At 33.0% G+C, this 20,471-nt stretch overlaps 1 protein-coding gene across 1 annotated transcript in view; it reads right to left on the reverse strand.

The window, feature by feature from the left end:
* Nucleotides 1-20,471, reverse strand: part of LOC126825117 (somatomedin-B and thrombospondin type-1 domain-containing protein-like) — a 64,571-nt gene that overhangs the window by 3,718 nt on the left and 40,382 nt on the right. The window contains exon 3 of the mRNA XM_056101837.1: nucleotides 3,464-3,587. Coding sequence (XP_055957812.1) covers nucleotides 3,464-3,587 — 124 coding nt within the window. The remainder of the gene's footprint in view (nucleotides 1-3,463; nucleotides 3,588-20,471) is intronic.

A 20,471-nucleotide genomic window follows, 5' to 3' on the forward strand; every position in this document is an offset into this window, starting at 1 on the left:
GACACGGTTGGTTCATAAAGGTAGGATGTTAAACCCCATTTCATTTTATTTTCTATCCTTTCTCGACTTACTTTCTGGACCACCTTATACTACTTTGCCTAAAGACATAGTTGCCATTATACATATATGAAATATGCGTGGCAATGAAGGCATGAGCGCAGGCAGTACTGTGTAAAGTGTGAGTATTGCACATGCTAAGATATCCAGTGGTTGACGCACTATAGTAATTAACTTGTTTAATTTATTTTAGGCCAATTAGGAAATATCATGCCTTTAGATAAGTCCAGAGGGTCAAACAGATGACCAAATTATTGTTGTGGGGAACCAATCTTTAATATTTTAAATGAATAAGACTTTCAGAGTAATATCAGAAGCAACTGCAATTTCTCAAGACAAGGATTAAAGTTGCCATATTAAACCATATGTTTTAAATTTTTCTACAGATCTATAAAGAAACTAGTTGAACCAGAATTTCTTGTATATTGAAGAATAGAGTAACATGTTTATACACATGAATAAAACTACTGATGTTTCAAGTTTGAACCAAATGTCTGGTTCTTTGTTTACAATGTATGGCCCAAACCTTTTTTTCACACTTTAGGGTTTTCCTATTCCTAAACATATTAACTTAAACAGACACCAGTTAGACAAAACTCCTGTAAATATTGGTTCTTTTAGGTATAAAGAAAGGTATATGTATTTAGCAATGAGTCATCTCCATTAAACGTAATCTTTTAACAAAACCAATGTATAAATTCTATATAATTTGCATGATTTTGAACACAAAGTAATTTGTAACAAAAACTGAAGTTATTCTACAAATTCATCTAAGATTACTTATTATATAATTTAATGTGACAAGTTGGTTGATATAAATGTGTGATGAAATGAATGCAATTCGCCATAAAATACTCTTTTTACAGCTTTAACAGAAGAAGTAACAGATCGCTATCAGTCAGATTAGATAAAGAAACACCAATTGTCATAACTATTCATGATTACCAATTTTTTTTGTTTTTAAAGGTGTTATGTTTGAAATTACCAATGCTTTATGGTGAAAACTACACCATACTGTATATTGTACGTAGTCAATATAATTTGTTGAAAAATTTAAACTACCGAAAATAATGCCAGATTTTTTTTAAATTCATAGCTAAAGGGACTTCAGTATTAAGAACCAGCGACTGCCAGGTGGGATACGCCCACATTTTGCAAGAGAAGGATAGAGAACAAGCTAAAAACAAACAGGATTTTTTGTACAATCAGGGGCAATATCCAGAAAATTATGGTCCGAAATGCACATATATCAAAAGGGACAGATCTTTGGGATATAAAGATATGTTTTAAGTTCCATCAGAATCGGATAAAAATTGTGACCTCTAGAGGGTTGACAACCTTCGTATTGCATACTTTTACACAATTTGCGTACAAATAGCGGCCATTTTGTTGGGCAGTTTCATTTTGATTTTCTCGAAATTCAAATTCAACCTTCATTATGGTGGAATGGTGAAATATTTAAACGGTTTTTAAAATTGGAAAAAAAATTGTGACCTCTAGAGAATCCATAAGCTAAAAATGCCATTTTTCGAACAATCAGGGTCCATAATCCAGGAAGTTGAGTTCGGTTATCTGCGATTATCAAAAGGATCCAAGATTTTAGTGTGTAATGGTGATACATGTATATTCACACATTTTTTTAAATCAGATAAAAATTGTGACCTCTTCAGGGACTACAAGCTAAAAACATGATTTTTTGTTTAATCAAGGGCCATAATTCAGGAAGTTACAATCTGATATGCGCGGATATCAAAAGAAACCACAAACTTTTGGTTATAAACTTACATTTCAAGTTTCATCAAAATCAGAAGAAAATTGTGACCTATTGATATACCATATTTTTACGCTATTTGAGAACGAGGGGCAGCCATTTTGTCTGTCAGTTTTGAGCCGATTTTACAAAATTTGAACTCAACTATCCTTAGGGTGTAACGGTGATATACTAAAACGTTTTTTTAAATCGGATAAAAAATTATGACCTCTATAGGATCCACAAGCTAAAAACGTGATTTTTCATACAATCAGGGGCCATAATCCATAAAGTTTCGATCCGATACATGCCAATATTGAAAGCAACTGTGATCTTTTGATGATAAACCTATATTTCAAGCATGTCAAAATCGGATAAGAATTGTGACCTGTAGAGTATCCACAAACAATTGTGGACTGACGGACAAGGGCAACGACAATATACGTCCGCATGAAAATGTGGGCGTATAAAAATTAGTTAAATAGAGAAGCCTATAAAATATACTGGAGTATAAATCTTGTTTTTTTTTTTTATAACACATCTGATACAAGTTTTGTTGTGATTTATTTATCAAGACTGCATTACAAAGAAATTATTTAAGATACACGATTATTTTTGCATGTGGAAGATTAAGATATCATTAAATATAATGATATCCTTTTAGATATAATTATGACTGTAGGCCTACATTGATTATCATCGTGTTATTGTGTGTAGTTATATATCATCATTAGTTGTGTTGCATAAATATTGATTTTAACACAATCACGATTATGTTTCATATAAACATTAGCTATTTCTGACTAACATAATATCCCATAGAAATTAAATTTATAGTATAGGTAGTAATATATAAATAATGCTTAATGTTCATCTATCTCACTTTGAGATTAACATATGGTTATTATCTTTATGGACTATTAGGTTTGATATGAACATGAATTTTTCTGTACTTCCAACATACTGCTGAGGAAATAAAAGTCAAAGGGTTCAATATCTTGGCAATACAATACAAATTCTTTAGTTCATATCAGACTAACATGCAGGCATTTATTTTCCTGCTGAATACTTGTCAATGCCCCAATTGTTTTTGGTAACTGTGGTTTAGAAATATTGCACTTTTGTTAGTAATATATTTCAGTTTATGATTTTCACATAAATAAACAATACATGTATATTAAACTAATTTTGCATTTCTACAATAAAGTATAAGAATATTGTATATAAAAGAAAATTTATAACAGAAATATCACAGCAATACTTTTGTAAGTACTTTGTGATCCTAAACGAACCCCCCATAAAAAACATCATTCCAATTTAGTTTTCAATTCCACAGTGGTGTAGTAGTAACTAATATATATAATGGTGCCCACTCACTGATTCTGATAAAATGTTAACCTACGTGTTCTGAATGGAAAGAGAACTCACATTAATTTTTCTTAAACTAATTAAATCTCAAGCTAGAGATACTAGCCAGGTAATGAATGAAAAAGAACAAAAACTCCTTTTTTCAAAATTGGTTTCAATTTTATGGAATAGTGTGTTGATACCGTCTCATGGCTTTAGATGAAATGGGAATGAAACAAGACAAAGTTAATTTTTCAAACGTCAATCAAATCTTGTGAGGAAGTAACTAATAGAAATTTGAATACTTACGTAGGTTGAGTATTAATTGCATTAAAGGTTCTGCTGTATAAATTCTTCAAAATACCCTTCCATGGATCATACTCTTTACTGGTTCGGAAATAACCATATTTAGCAGGCAAGATTCGTGCAGTTTCTGCAAAAAATAAAGAATAACAGTATAAAATAGTGTACTCATCAGACCTGGTTCTTATTTCTTACCATCCAATGTTCTGAGATATAATGCCCCCAGCTTCCATCCTGAACCGACTAACACACAATAGATGAGACGACAGTGACAAGTTCAGCAATAGAGATGTAATCTTATTCCACTAACTGATTATGTCCCATGACAATTAATATTATTTTGATAAACCACATGAAAACTGACATTATTAAGATGACTAATTTTCACCTTTAATATAAATCATTTAATATAAATTGCTTCTCATTAGGATAGATGTGTATCAGTTTCATAACACATGAAAAATGAAACTAACGAGAGTACATCTAATTCATAATCATTTGAACATTCTAACAATTGTATCTGATTTTATTTCAGTCATGTTGTTTCTGACCGATTTCCTAACCATATATAATTTGGTGTAATCTTGGGATTTCATCTCTACTATGAAATGAGGTTACCTTGAGCACAACTAGTTTATAATGGGACTAGCATATAGAATTGAAATCACATTGCATAGATGACAATCGTGATCCCTAGAAAAATCTTTTTGGCAATTTTGAACCCAAAATGTAGTCACAAACATGAAACAAGGGATTTAGAGGACAATATTTAAATGTAACAAATTAACATTGAATAAAACATGTAGATAAAGTGATTGTCTACGAGAGGCAAACATAAATAACCTTGGTTGAGTCAATACATGGTTGAGCCTTGATTAAACAAAGTCAGTGTGGAATATCTTGGTGCTAATCTCTTTACAAATGGGGTAAATATATGAGTACTTTGAAGTGTTTCTACCCACAAGGGTTAGATTTAGATAACCCCATTGGCTTTACAAACCCTTGAACAACACACCACACAAGGTGACTTTAACTACAGCTTTCAGATGAAAAACATGTCACCTCAAAGGTACTGCTGATTTACAATTTAAAGATGATCTACTGACTGACAAACTGGCTTTGTTACGGATTCGTCCTACCATAATTATCTGTAGCTACTGATTATCTGTATTTTAAATGACAGATTTGTCCGATCTACACACAGAGAATTTAAATTTCTTTTAAAGCAGTGCCATTTTATTGGCAACTCTGTTCTACTCGTGATTCCACTCAACCCACATCAGTTATCCGGATTGGCAGAACTATAAAATGACTCAATTCCTTGATTGTGTCACTTCATTGCAATTCTGTCAATTCTGTGTCACTTCATTGCAATTCTGTCAATTCTGTGTCACTTCATTGCAACTCTGAACACTTTGGACCCCAAATCGCACCCCCACAGGTCACTGAAATATAAATGTTTTCCAAGAAGTTCTCAAAGAAATACTGGGTTATAGGAGAAACTGTGGTGACAGTCGACACATTCTTCTCAACAAACAGAATGTTGTATTATGTGCTAGGACTACATCTAAAACTAATACAGGTTTGATGTGTTCACAGTACCTCATCGACATCTAATGGATAAATTCTTACTTTAATTTCCATTCTATCACCCATCAAGTGATGTGTCAGTTTTCCCATTAAGCAAGTATTTCAGCAGGGAGAAGTTACTCATATTGCTGATAGCATTGATTTAAAGTATCATACCACATTAAAGTGCGGTACATTATACCAGAGTAAAAGTTGCATTTACACTTGGCCACGATAAGCATTCCATTCTTAGAGCCGTTCCAAACCATGATAAAATTTTAGAAAGTTTACATTGCTATTCCGGAACAGTTCCAGGCAGGCTAAATGTGGAACTCTTCATAGAAATTTACCTGTGCCATACTGAGAACAGTTCCAAAACCACCCCACTTCCGTGATCTAGATTGGAATGGCAGGTTTGACCCATTTAGAGTACAAAAATTTTAACTATTCTGTCCGCCTGAAATTTGTAATCTAAACGGGGTTAAAGACTGGACACTTCACTGACCATTACAAATTGGTCAATTATTTAGTGTATTGGACTTGTTGATGAAAGATCACTTGTTTTGCTATATAATCTCTATATGCCTTGAATATTAATAAGATCTCATCTTTTAAAGAACATAGAAATGTCTTGGTTCCAAATCTAGCACATCCATACATAATACAAAGGAAATTCATTACAAAACCTAGGTCAATGTCAAAATAGATAAATGGTTCTTAGTCAACTTACAAAATTACTAAAAGTCTGGAAACTTGTAGACTAGATCTAATTTGTTTTAAAAGATTGATTTTGCAAAAAAAAAAAACCCCCAACAAAATACCAATTTCATGGGGACTGGTATTCATCCATAACAAGTTCCCTGAGCCCCCATACAGCTGTAATTTGTTCCTGTAGAAGTTCTACCCCAAAATTCTTAATACCTCTGTTTATACCAACAAAGATTTATCAAGTTTGTTCAAAATAATTGAATAAAATAGCTAATATTTCATTTACTCTCCCCTGGTCTTTTTGTGCAAAATATTTTTTCCATGTAAATCAACACACTAACAGGAGGTAATTTGATATATTAATTAATGAAGTATGCAATTCAAATATAGTGATACCAATTCTCATGGCTCAGTAAGAAATTTCTCAGGATTTTCCAGTGCCGTTTCTTGTCGTCAGTGGCGCAGAGAGAGAGAGAGAGAGAAATGGGGTTTAACGTCCACTCGACACAAACTAGGTCATTTCGGGACTAACATATAGTTTAATTTTATTTACATAATTCGCTTTAGCAGGGGTCTTTAGCAGTGGGAGGAAACCGGAGGACCCGGAGAAAAACCCACGAGGTTGGACAGGCGACCCTACTCCTTGCCACGTACAACCGGGGATTCGAAACCACGCCAGTCGACTCAATGACAGACTTTATGATACAGCGCGCGCACGCTAACCATTCAGCCATCCAACCCCCCAGTGGCGCAGAAATGATGGCCTGATAAGGACACATGGATGGGACGAGTAGGGCGTAGTGCCACTGACCTGGTTAAATTTTCCTTTAGCATACTGTATGACATATGCCTGTCATTGTGCAGAAAAGGAGGTCGTTAAACCCCATTTTATTTCCGCAATGCACATTTGTGTAGTTAACATGGTTAACAAATGTTGTTGTACTTTAGTATTGTAATTGAGTCTGATTAAATTACTTTATCTATTTAGTTGGATTTATATGTAATCATCACACTGATCAGATTTTATTAGAATTAATGAAGAACAAGATAACTGCCTGAGGTCAGAGAGTAATCTATCTTAGTTTATCAATCATATTGGGAGAGGGGAGGGGGCGTTGTTTAAGGTCTGTCATTGAGTCAAGTGGCACGGTTCAATCCCAAACTGGTCAACTCAACACAACTAGGCCATTGCAGAATTAACAAGTAACATATGGTTCAGTTTTTATTTTAATAATTGGGGTCTTTAGCAGTTGGCGGAAACCGGAGAAAACCCATGAGATTGAACGTACAAGTGGGTATACGAAACCATACCACTTGACTCAGTGAGAGACCTCATGATCTAAAGCACACAGCTAACCTACATGTATTGTACCCTGCCAGCCCCAATATCCTTTAGCTTTGCGAATGTAGTATGTTTTATAATATTTTCACGTTTACAACATGTACAGTAATATATTAGTGTAACCGTTATCACAAACATGTCACAGTCTAATACAGATTTAATATATTATCTTACCTTATAATGGACTTTTGTGTATTAAAGAGGTTTTAAGAACTATTAAAATAATCTTATCATATTTAAGGAGTTATAAAAATCTTTTAATTTGTTTTAAGTAACATCTATATTATTATGGTCTACAAGTATTTAAAATAGCAGGGTGGATCAAGATGACTAATAAGCACACTTTTCATTCTCCACATACCTACTTTTTCTAAATGCCCCTACATGTTTTATTTTTTAAATTCAAACATTTTCTTAAAGTTTAGGGTAAATAATTGTTGTGGATCAGATTTGCTACATATTTAAATCATACCATAATATCAACAATATAGTTAGATTGATATTATTGAAGTTTACAATAAAGGGTTTCTGTTGAAGAATTTGACAATCTGATATCCTGATCAGACAGCTATTATAATAATTAATATGCAAGCTAGTTTTGAAAAGCTAGCATTTTTAACCAGTAGAATGTGAGAAACCAGCTTATCTGTTTTTACAGCCAAGGGCAGAGGTTATATCCTATTTTAAACCGCAAATTTCCACAAAAAGTAACGGAAGGTCCTAAGTTAGCTATTCAAGTGAGCATGATTAAGCTTAGAAAATAATCCTTCTTGAAGACAGGTTGTGGGCTGATATTTGGCTTAAGCTTCTGAATGGCATATTCCAGGAGCCAGAACATCTATCCATATTCCATAGTATACCCTTACCGGTACCGCACAATCGGTATTCTAGCTTCTTGTTTTCCTCCCATTTAACTGGCATTTGGCAATATTATCCTTTCTGTTAGGTACGTTGTCTTATCTCCTAGAGGTCATCAAGCGGTACTTTTTCAAAGGAAATCCTAGTCTTGTTGATTGTTGTAGAAACATAAAGAACATTTGAGTGTTTTCTACTCTATTAAAGATATATTAATAGAGATTCGATAACGAGTTGGCAGTTCTCACTATAATAGTTAAAAACTAGATAATGTAAAGGCAATTTGCTGAAAATTTCATTCAAATTGATCCACTATGAACCGAGAACTAAGCGATTGAAATTTCCGCCTAGCCTCGATCATCATTACTATAGTCAGTACGATAATCAGCATAGTCTCGATTATCCATTTAATCGTTAAATCGTGAAGGAAAGTTATGCAGTAAATCGGCTCATAATACACTAAAGATCGCAGGTTAGCGATGCCATTTAGAATTGATTATGGTCTGGATAGGTTAATTAATGTCTAATTAATAATTTAGATAAAATTTCAGGTCTAAAGAAAGACCTGCAATAGACAGATTTAGCTCTTGCATAATGTATGTTTAACTATACATCTTTCCTTAATGAAAACAATAACGATTTAAATTTTAAATAGAGCCTATTACTCCCTGTTATAGCTGTCCAATTTCATTGGATTTTACATGTTGATTTATTTTGTGGGATTCAAATCTGTCTTTGTTGAAAATCTGAAGTCTACAGATAAAGCCAATGTTGAGACAAAACCAATTCTGTGTTCCACTATCGACACAATAAGTCAAAGAAAAGATGCCTGGCAACGAAATGTATACCAAGTCATTCGAGCAGTCCACAAAGGATGATACATTGTGAATCTTTATGAAAAAGTTCAACCCTTGAGCAAACTGTTCACAAGAGTAGAAAACATGAGTGGCAGTTAGGCCCTGTATGGCACTAGCACCACTGGGTAAAAAGCAAAATCGTCATAATATCATTTGTGCATTGACAAGATACATAATCAAGGACAATAGTTCTATGTCTATAGATAAATGGTTTTACTAATGCAATGCATACAAATTTTGGGCAAGAGCATTCACAAGACGAATGAAAAAGAGTGATGACAATTCATGCCCACATTTCAATTTGCATATCAGATCAGCCCAAATTCAATACTTTAGCTCCTTAAAATTAAGGTAAGAGCTGTCTGGAAAGTACTATAAGTGTATGCCCTTAAAGGTTAATTTCATACAGTGTTGCAGACAAAATCCTTTTCAACAAACTAATGATTTTTTTTGTTACAAGGACATCGTGGAGAGAGTTCCAAAATTTAATCCGAATGCTAAGAAAATTGAAAACTGTTACCTATGAGATCTTGCCACATGACAGGATCCTCTGACAAGGATTTGTTCTTCCATTAATGACGCAGAGAATGATTTTTCAAATCGATTATAAAATGTTCCAGTCTGTTCATAAAATGAATAAGACTAAAAGGTATTCATCATTATTGATCACACTTTTATTAGGTGCTTCTAGTACATATAGTGTCTAGACCATATATATTTTTTATCCAAAACAGATTTTTCCCCCTTTATTTTCATGAGGAACTATTGTATGTGTAGCTAATCAAACTTTCCTTTGAAATAGCAAAAATGGGGCATACAGTAATCTCATGGCTAGACGTTAACATCAAAGGGAAGTATTCAGTAACAATAAGTCATGGCATATATATATAATGTCAACTTATTACACTATAAATATCAGTCACAGAGGTTCTATTGCACTATTGAAATTGTTATCTAAGTCCTATATAAATAAGTGGAATGATGTTTTCTTGAAACATTGCAAATGGAAGAATATGACATTTAAAGATTTGTTTATTTTTATCTGCTGGCTTGATTCCGAATATGATGTTATTCAATAAAACAAATTATCAAAGCATAACATGGCACCTGTTTAGATATTTGAGTGCTGTGAATTAAAGTTTGGCTAAATGCCGTTAGAAAATGAACCTGTATAACCTGTAATAAGATGTACTACATGACTGCCTACAACTCATTATCTTAAATAGCTGGCATTTAACATGTTTCAAAGTACACATTCTTCTATTGCTCGACATTTTGCATACAAAGTTCTAACAATATATGTAAGCTACATGAACTCTGCAAATTATAAGTGATGTTTCAGAACGGGTAAGCATAAACTGCCATGTGCATAAAACCTGTCACTTCTTATAGAATATTGACATTTGTTATCCTGACAAAGGAGAATTTTCTGAAATATGAAACATCTAATACCACCTTTTATGTGTTAGGAAATTCAAAATACTAATGATCTTATGAATATTGCAGGTGCTAGATGGTTTATGAAATGAAATGAAATAGTGTTTAACATCCTACTTTTCTGCACCAACTGGGCTGATGAAGACGGGCATGCATCAAGCAATGTGCTTTGAGGGAAATTGTGCCTTGACAGCATTGTTTCTGTCTACTCTTCATGGAAATCCAACTGTTAAGGGTTCTTTTTCCTGCATGCCAATGAGTACATGGATGGACTTTGGTTTTTCATCCTATGCAAATGACTAGAAGCTTTTTTTCAATGTCAGGCCCTCCATCCTGCACAGGGGCGGATTCCGGCCCGGGTTCCCGTGTCTTAGCGGCCCCTTTCCCCTGGAAAATTTTGAAAAATGAACCCCAAATATGCGATTTGGTGGCATATCTGATTATAATCTCTGTCAAATAATACATCTCATAAATTTAGGCCAAAACCCCAACCTGCAAGTAATTTACGACCATCAACCTGTGAAATTATGATACTGTCATATTATTAATTAACGTATTATCATTGTATCGTCAAGAGTCAAGAGAATTAAACTGGTTAAAAAATGGGACTAGTTGAGAAAATTTTGACTTCGGCCCACACGGCCCAGAAAGTCTATTATACCAGCCCATTCCATACTCCAGTGATGGCGTGGTGGCCCGTTAAAGCCACCGCCCACATACAACATGATCATCATCGCTCCATGGCTGGTCCAATACCCCCTCCCCCCCATATAAATATAATGTTCAGCAGAAAAAGGTTTATTGGACGAATCCGCCCCTGGTCCTGCACCATTGACAAGGGGGAAACCTGGTTGAAAACTCCTGAAGAATTTTTGGGGCCAACACCAGGATTGAATCCAGGACCTCTGGGTTGGTGCTCCAGTGCCCATACTCACTACGCTATTGTCTGTGGTCTACGTACTTTGTAGTCTTTTAAACATGGGTAAAAAAAAATGCATCATTAATGGCCATCTGTATTATTTTGTGATGCCCCTTTTTCATCTAGGAATGTTTTTCTTTGTGTTGTATGTTGAATATGAAATTTATGAATTTAGATTAATAATAGCTGTCTGGTCTAATAACTACTATCAAATATGCTTCACTAAATAGACTGATGGTTCATGCCTTGTCATTTTTATCAATGGTTGTCTGCTCCCTTGAACTGCTGAGCTATCATTTTGTTATCAATGCAAACAAATGTCCCCAAATAGTATTTACCTAACACAGTTATAGTTGAAAATCATGTAATTATATCTTATCAAACGAGCATAAAATATACATAACCCTGGGCGGTAATATCAATCACAATACACATAACTGTGCAATGCCGTGCAAAAATTTGACATTGACAAAATTTAAATTCACCCTGTCGATTCATGCTGTTCTTAGAGATCCTATATACACCCTATATACGAATTTAATTGCCGTGATAAATGATTCAAACTCATTCTCCTTAATATAGTTTGGATTTCCTGTGGATTGTAACCCCTCGGGTTGTAATTTGGTATTAAATCACAACACAACATGGGTTAAATAAATATACCCGGTTAACATGGTAACCTAATATAACATAATTAAAAATAACAGTTTATCAAAGGTACAAATACTATCAAATATCTTCAAAGGAAGTAAGAAGCAGATGAATTCTAAATATAGTCTTCCTACATGTTTCAAATTTTAATTAAATTTTTAATAAGCAGATTCAATTTTCTGAGATATTGGACTTTTTTTTTACATGTTTCAAAACATTTAATGAATTAATTATAACACGACTGGGCTATCCATAAAATATATTAAGTGTTGATATTCCGACTGAAGATTTAAGATGGTAGATAATCAGCATGTAGACGATAAAATTCCATCTCCACACGCTTCTGATAAACTTCAAGAATTCATTAATTTTTTTCTAACTATTAGTATCAAAACATTGTAAAGACATCATATAATGCTCAAATATTTACATATTCAGCGTCAAAAAGATTCAAAGCTTTCTGAACCAATTAATAACATTCTAAAATTCTCTGAACCAATTAATCACATTTTCAAAACATATTAATCTGATATATGTGGAGAGACATGCCCAAATATTTAGGAAGTTAGCAGAAATCATCAAAGAGCTTGATTATAATGTATTTGAACCATTTATTATAGATTGAATATCAAAATGTTCTGCAAATAAATATTTTATAAGTAATACTGTTTTGGTCAAAGTACAGAACTGAGATCAAATTTATTTATTATGGTATGGTTTCCCAGATCATGGCCAGATGATCCAGCATGAAATTTAACGATATTGTGCACAAGTAAAAGTTTATTTTGAATACCAAGAAACTCAAAACAGTCTGGACATTGGTGATTTCATGCCAGCGATTTGTTGATATCAAAAACAGGTGAACTGAAAAAATGTTTTTTGGGCCAGGTAAACAGCGTGGGGTTAAAATGTTGTCGAGGTCAGGTAAAATATGCGTCTCTCATTTCATATGGTTTTACCATCTTGTGTAAGTAAAGTAGATAAGTCCAGGTTTTATAATCGTTTCACGGTCTGTTCAAATGGAGACAGAAATACATATAAACAGACATGCCATCTTCTACAGTGGAAGGTTTTATAATAGTTTCATCGTCTGTCCATCAGTGTCTGAGTAGAAACATGAATAGACATTGACATATTCAACATCTAAAATCCTGTTTTATCTGTATATACACACTAGACTGTAATTACACTTCTTCAGACTCACACTAAACTAATATTTCACGTATATCATATATTTTATATCCTAATACTTCATCACTGTATCCTATATTTAATATCAAAATATGATACAAGTATCAGAAATTATAAGTAGTGTTATTAAGAGTTTGTATTTTTATATCCATGTATCATGACATGTTTTCCTGCCCAGTACATTATCATCATGTAAAGTAAAAAATATTTATTCTGTGACATGTCAGAAAACATCTATTATTATTTCATTGTTGTTTCTCAAAGTTATGTATCAAGGAGAGATGTCTACCAAGACCTGTTATTTTTCCATTTGTTTCCAGAAATTCTACCAGTATTCCATTCTGACAAGACCTGTTAGTTTTCCATTGTTTCCCTGAAATTCTACCAGTATTCCATTACCATAACAGCTTCTCTACCTGTCGCCTGCTTACATATTTATCATAATATTTGTTTTACAACCTTTAATAATAACCTTTGATGGTTTGATACCTTTGGTAATAAATTACAAGGAGTAAAGAAGAATACCAGGTCATAATGAAATATCCTCTCAGACAATGCCACTGGTAATTGTACCTAGTCTGACATTTAGTTCATGTTAGGTTAATTTTATAAACTGTTTACTTGTACCTCTGTGATGGGATAAATGAAAAGAAGATGATATGATAATAGGATATATGATTACATACTTTACAAATATTGACAGTAAATCATTGCAAGGTAATTTGTTACCTACTTAAATAGATACAGTAACTTAACTTGGCGATATCTTACTCACTCCAATACTACATTACTGCATGCGCAGACACAGCAAAATAGACAATTGGGGAGGGGAGAAAGTGAGACATGGGTTTAACTTCGCTTAATGTTCACTCAACACAACCAGGTCAATGCAGAATTATATCTTCAATTTCAATTCTTTGAATAGTACTGTAGTTGGAAAAAAGAAGAACCCGGAGAAAAGTAGATAAGTCCAGGTTTTATAATCGTTTCATGGTCTGTTCAAATGGAGACAGAAATACATATAAACAGACATGCCATCTTCTACAGTGGAAGGTTTTATAATAGTTTCATCGTCTGTCCATCAGTGTCTGATATGTGCAAATGTGGGATTGAACTCACATCTTGCATAGCTGACAAACCTCTTTTCCACATTTAGTCACCATTACAATGATATGGCAAGATTTTGTTAATAATAAACTCTTTCTTTCTGAATTTAATACTTTTGGAATGTAGCATACCTTCTTGTATGCCCAAGGAGTTGTTTGTGGCTCCACCACTGCTGGAGCATCAAGGAAAAGCAACAATAGATATACTCTATAATAGTGAAAAAACTATAAAAGAAAGGTGCACACCAGTACAAATACACCTTTTGGATCCGCCCCTGTATATTGCAATTCAAAACTTTGTGGTATAAACTCTTCAATATATATTTGTAAACTACAAAAAATAGGTTAAATAGTGAAATTTTAGGTCAAGTGTTTTACTTTAAGTGAATGAATAATTTATTCATAAACATGAATCTTCAGCTATTGAAATCCAAGTACAAAGTATCACTTCATTTATGAAACTACTGGTAATTGAAGATTAAAAAAACATATTTAAATGATAATAATCAATTATTAAAAAAAATCTTCATTGTTGTTTCAACAAGCGTCTAAGTAACGGTATACCCATGTTTCTGCGGACACAATCCTTTCTCTGTGAAAAAATTTGAAGCTGAACAATCGCAAAAACAATGTAATTCAATTTCAGGTTATTTAATTCTGAGACATATTGTCTATATTAAAGGCGCTAAATCTCTAACTTAATATTCTCCATAATATTCGAAATTATAAACATGAATTAGATTTCAATATTGGTCAACTTCAATCAATATTGATGTTGTTATCTTGCCGTAAAAATATAGGTTCCTAATATCCAATATTTAAGACACAATTAACATTTTATAATCAGTACACGAGTCATGTATTCCATGGTTTTGGGCGCCATTCTGTAATGAAGAAATAAAAACATATCCTACAAGACAATGTGGAAGTAATTAGTAAAGGCTGATTTACAATTGACAAAATAACAATAAAAAAAAGGTTTAGAATGGACTAAACAGGTGTAAACGACTGCCGTTCAATTTGAACTGTCCACATATTTCACTGAAAATAATGATTAGAAATTACAATATTTTTATTCAAAACCTGAATATAAATCACTTTACATGCATTCATATTACATTAATATGTGCATTTAGAACCATTTTCAGCTATTTCAGGATTCGTAACATGTTACGAATCAGATAATTTTCTCAAAAAAAAAACAAAAAAAAATTATTTTTTTTTACTAAATTTGGCAAATAATTTTCAGATGCTATCCCCTTACAAAGAATTTAATTGATTTTCTTAATCTGGACACCAATAAATTAGGATGTCTGTGGATTATTTTCAGTCACCATGCATCTCCTTACAAAAATAAATTCTGTTCAAAGAATGTATTCTTTTTTACAGCCACAGAAGGCTAATAGAAATGAATTAATCTCCATTAGATGATTGAAGTTCTAAGACAGAAATAGACGTTAAATCTATATAAGGTAATGGGAAATTTAGATGACCACAACTTACATTAGGATTTTTCACTTTCAATCATTTTTGCACCAGTAGGACTATGTACTGAAAGTCAATGTTTTGTAAAAATATTATGCCTTAAATAGACAAAGAATTACAGACAAATGGAGAGAAAGCCTCAAGCAATATTTTGTTGCATCTTTTGAAAGGAGATTTTTTTAATAAATAGCCACACCTGTATATAACAAACTGATTATAAGCTTGTCAACAATCCACCTGTTTAACTAACACAGGTATGAAAACCATCCAGTCAGATTCCATGTCTATATCAATATTTAACCAACACTGGACAGAGAGTGGACATAGAGTGGACTTGAGTTATATCAAGCAAAATGAACCAGCCATTTACATTGGGTAAAGGTATTCTTTACCTCATGAATTTCCATAGTAAGGCCAAACCAATTTTATTTTCAGTTCTTCAGGGGCTTGATAAGTAAACAGCAACTTTAAAGATGCATTATTCAAGAGCTAAATCTGCCTAATGCAGATATTAGACATATATTTACATGCCAGACCCGCAATCAGCTCTTCTAGAACTTCGGATGGTTTTGATTTTCAACAGATTTAAAAAAGATTGGCATTTAATGATTTAATTTAAAAATGGATTATCAAGACTTTGTTTATTATCGTCACAACAGTAGCAATGACAATCAAGACTACACTGTTCTGCCAAAGACTATATCTCTGCTCAGAATGAAGTAATTTGAAATTTTCAATGTAGTTCCTTTTCATTATCTATTTTTTAACTATTATGGTGAGAACTGTTAGCTTTTTATCTAAATCTTACATAATGCATCTTTAAGCAGATGTTTTGTTTAAAATTTCAAAACTTGGAACTAGGAGCTCTTGAACAGTGCAACTAAATAGTGTTGGTTTTTAAGTTTGTTTTTTTTTTCTAAAGAAATAAGAAGCAAAATTTTAACAGGTGTTCCTGAAGAATAGAAAATCAAATTGGAGTGGCCTAATGTATTGTTTACTTTGTGGAAATTACAGAAGTTGTTAATATATAACAAAAGTTGATGTAAACACAGTGACATTCTGATCACAGAATATACCTACAATTTCTGGTAATTTGATGACAGTGAGTTCAAGTTTACCAGTTACCCAGTGATAATAAGAAAACCCCTGATCATTCTTCTCCTCAAGAACTTTATTGAAACTTGTACAACACAACTGATCCCCTTAGATAAGAATAAAGTTGATGTATTGAAGATTGATGAATAGATACGAACTTAATAAAAATATCCCAGATAATCAACTGAACACTGATTTCAATCAATCTAGGTTAAATGTCCCTTAAACAGAATACAAAGCTGTTGACACAAGCAGGTTTCTATAAGAGTATACAATACACCTCGGGTGACACTGTGATCTTGGGGGTTAGGTAGGTATTATCCCTCAAGCTGACCTCAAATTTATTCGGCTTTGATATTCTATCGTTCTGAGTATCATTACTTCTAAAACACATCACTTCAAAAAGACACTTATTTACTTTAGATAACTGGAAAATTTGTTTTCATATAAACCAGTTCTGAAACACTTAAGAGTTGATTCTTGAATTGCATTTAAATAAATTCTCAAGATTGAGCAGACACTGAAGAATAATTTCAACATATAATAGCATACGAACACAGTACAGACAAACCAAAATGTCAAAGTTATTGGCAAAGACGTTCACAACAGTGTTAAAAAAAATGTTTTGGATAAACCGAATATCAAGCTGATAAAAGATAATGTCATCCACATGAACCTGCTTTCATCCACATGAACCTGCTTGAGGTCAGCTCTCTTACAGAAAGTCAAGCGACAACAAGTGGTATCAAGTGTTTCAGAAAGAGTAAACATACCCTACTTGGTGCATAACACCAATCAAAACCGGTAGCTTAAGGTCAAAACCTGTGAAGCCACACCGCCCCCCAAAAAAGAAATGAAAGCTTTAGGTGTATAACTATGGAGGCAATCGTTAAGTAGAAGCTTCAAGCTCTCTCGGCCATCCCTTACCCTTAGACCCCTTGCATAAAAGAGATGGGATATACTTCCTGAAAATTTGAACTCCTGAAAGAAACAGATGTTTAAGGGTTGAACCAGTTATGGGTAGGCCACTGAAATTTTGTTTTATAACTGTGCCTGTACACCCTACTATCTCTTACATGTCACAAAGACCTGTATATCGATTTTCAAGACAATTTCTAAAAGCAAATCATATTAAAGAGTAAAAAATCATACTTGGCTGCAATACCGGTAATAATAAGACAATTTGATTCATTTTAGAGCTAGCTGAGTCAAACTCCTGACATGGACAGACACAGTGCATGTCATTATATGTTTTCATTTGCTAATTCACAACTGTTAACTAGAGCAGGTTCTTCATTCAATTAATATTTAATTCCATTAATTTCTTACCACTAATCTCAACTGTCAGATGAACATGGTTCTGCACAGGACAGATGTTGAAAAATCAATTTATTTACTTGTGTAAATTGAATTTCTATTCTTGGCCTAGCACGATTGATAAGCTCTGATGGATCAGGGTGGCTATAAAGTTTGTTTTAAGAGTTTTTGAGTCGAGGAAAAGGGGTTTTCTAATGACTCGACATGGCCAATTGTTTGAGAATGAAGCGATTATGTTTGTAAATCAATTTCTTCAAGTGGATAAAATGTAAGCGGGGAATGAACATCCAGCTGGGTTTTTGATTCATCTGACCCTCATCTCGTGGAGCTGCTCACCACTTGACCATCAGCCAAACCGCTGACCACATGGAGTGTGTTGTTTGACCAAATATTTTCTTCATCAATCTTATCCTAGCAAAGATGTGTGAAAAAATATTAAACCTGCTGCTTGTTTACAAAGTCTTTATGGAACTCTCAGTCAACCATTTTTCTCATTCTTTGTATCTGGTGCTACTGTGGGTTTCCATTTACCCTTCAAGAAATTATATCTTTATTCAATTTAACACAATTATTGACTTTTTCTCACACAGCCATATTGCCTTTCAAAATAAAGTCAATTGGGAAAATAAATGCCAATATTTCAATTGTTATCGGTTTCCTTTGTGCCCATATTATCTTACAAGATATTCCAAGAACAGAAAGTCAACAAATAAATATTTTTATTAAAATTCACTCATTTGAAAGTTTATGTAATCAGAAACTATTATTTTCGTTTCAAACAAATTCTATTTATGTGATAATCTTTCTGCTGATTATTTGCTATCACAAAGTACGTCTGGAACCAAGTCAATGAATTTTAGTTATCTTAGAGAAATACCTTTTCTTTTTATCAATTGTCAAAGGAAGGAAAGTTTGAAACAATTTCAAGATTTAGGATAAAATTGAAGAGAAAGTTCAGATTAAATTTATGTAACAGTTTCTAATTTTACACACCAAGTCTATTTTAGTTCATCTAGTCTCGGTGATATACCAGTTTTATCACAAACATTGGCAAGATACACCAGAGATAAGTAAACTCTAAATTCAGTAGGCAATCTTTTAATTTACAATCTTCAACAATAAATATAAATTTGACATTTTAACTATCTTTGTAACAGTTAAATTTTTCACAGAAAGGATCACATCAATTATTACATACTGACAAATAGATAAGTATCATTTTTTGGGGTAGTGTATTTTAACCCGCTTTGACAACCAAGATATGCGAGCATAGGAAATACACCTTTCTCGAAGATGGGTATGGAGCAGGTGTTTTCAAAAAAAAATTTTATCTGCCCACCTTTGTGTCAGATAATAGGATAAGCTAACATACTGAACAGTTTATTTACCACACAATTATTCTTGATGTTCACCTTGCAGGAACCACTTCCAGGTATTAAACAAAAGCAAAATGTCATGTTTTTAATTAATGTTTCATGTATAAAGATATAGATAAAGTCTCTAGTGATCATTGACATGAACTGACCTAGACAAGTCACTTTATTAATACAGTAGAACAATATGAAATAAATCATGCAGGAAACCTGGTGGAATGTTCATTGACTGCAGGTGCCTATATGGTCAATGACATAAATTTTCTATCTGGTGCAAATTAACTGGGAGCATGTCAGAGGAAATTACATAATACTGTTATTCATGGTTACACACACTATATAATATGCATCATATTACAGTTGCTTAAAAAAAACCCTTAACAATAAGTCTAAATTTTGCATAGTTTTTGAACCGTAAAAACCATAATATTCATCAGGATTTCAACAAATTCAAATTTAAATCTTGAACACTTCATTTAATATAACACAATGATAATAATGTTCATAAGCATCACTTGTCTGCTCATTTTCTCATTTTTTTCTTCTTATAAAATGGTGATACATATTTTCCAGTCAAGGTTTTTTCCACCATTCTGCTAATCTTTTTCTTTTTATTTAAAGTTTTCTATTTTGTACTTTTCACACTGTATATTTCTATTCTTACTATGTTCTGTAAATCTTCTTAACAGAAGAAAACGTGTAAAACTGGTCAATGCATTTAATGTCAGTAGATGTTTTTTTTTTTTATTTGGATGTGACGACATAATAATGACAAAGTGTTGTAGTATAATTTGATCTATTTATAAATAACATCCATCGCTAATTGAATATATTTGTGTCTCTTCAAAACTGATTTTAATAAAGATGAGAAATTTTAACGCTAGATATAAGTTTATGCCACCAAGTAAAATATGTATCACTGAAGAAAATATCTGTTCATTAACTAAGTATTTATCTATTTACCCGGGGGGGGTCACGGTAGCTAAGGTAAGATTCTGGCTAGCTAGCCTTGAGGTCGGGTGTTCGAAGCCTGCATTTGCCGAGAAAGTTCATCCAGATTTTCCGCCGTGGTTCCCCCTTATCAGTGATGCAGGATGGAGAACCTGACA

Source organism: Patella vulgata, chromosome 6 (assembly GCF_932274485.2).
Source record: "Patella vulgata chromosome 6, xgPatVulg1.2, whole genome shotgun sequence".
Lineage (NCBI taxonomy): Eukaryota > Metazoa > Mollusca > Gastropoda > Patellidae > Patella > Patella vulgata.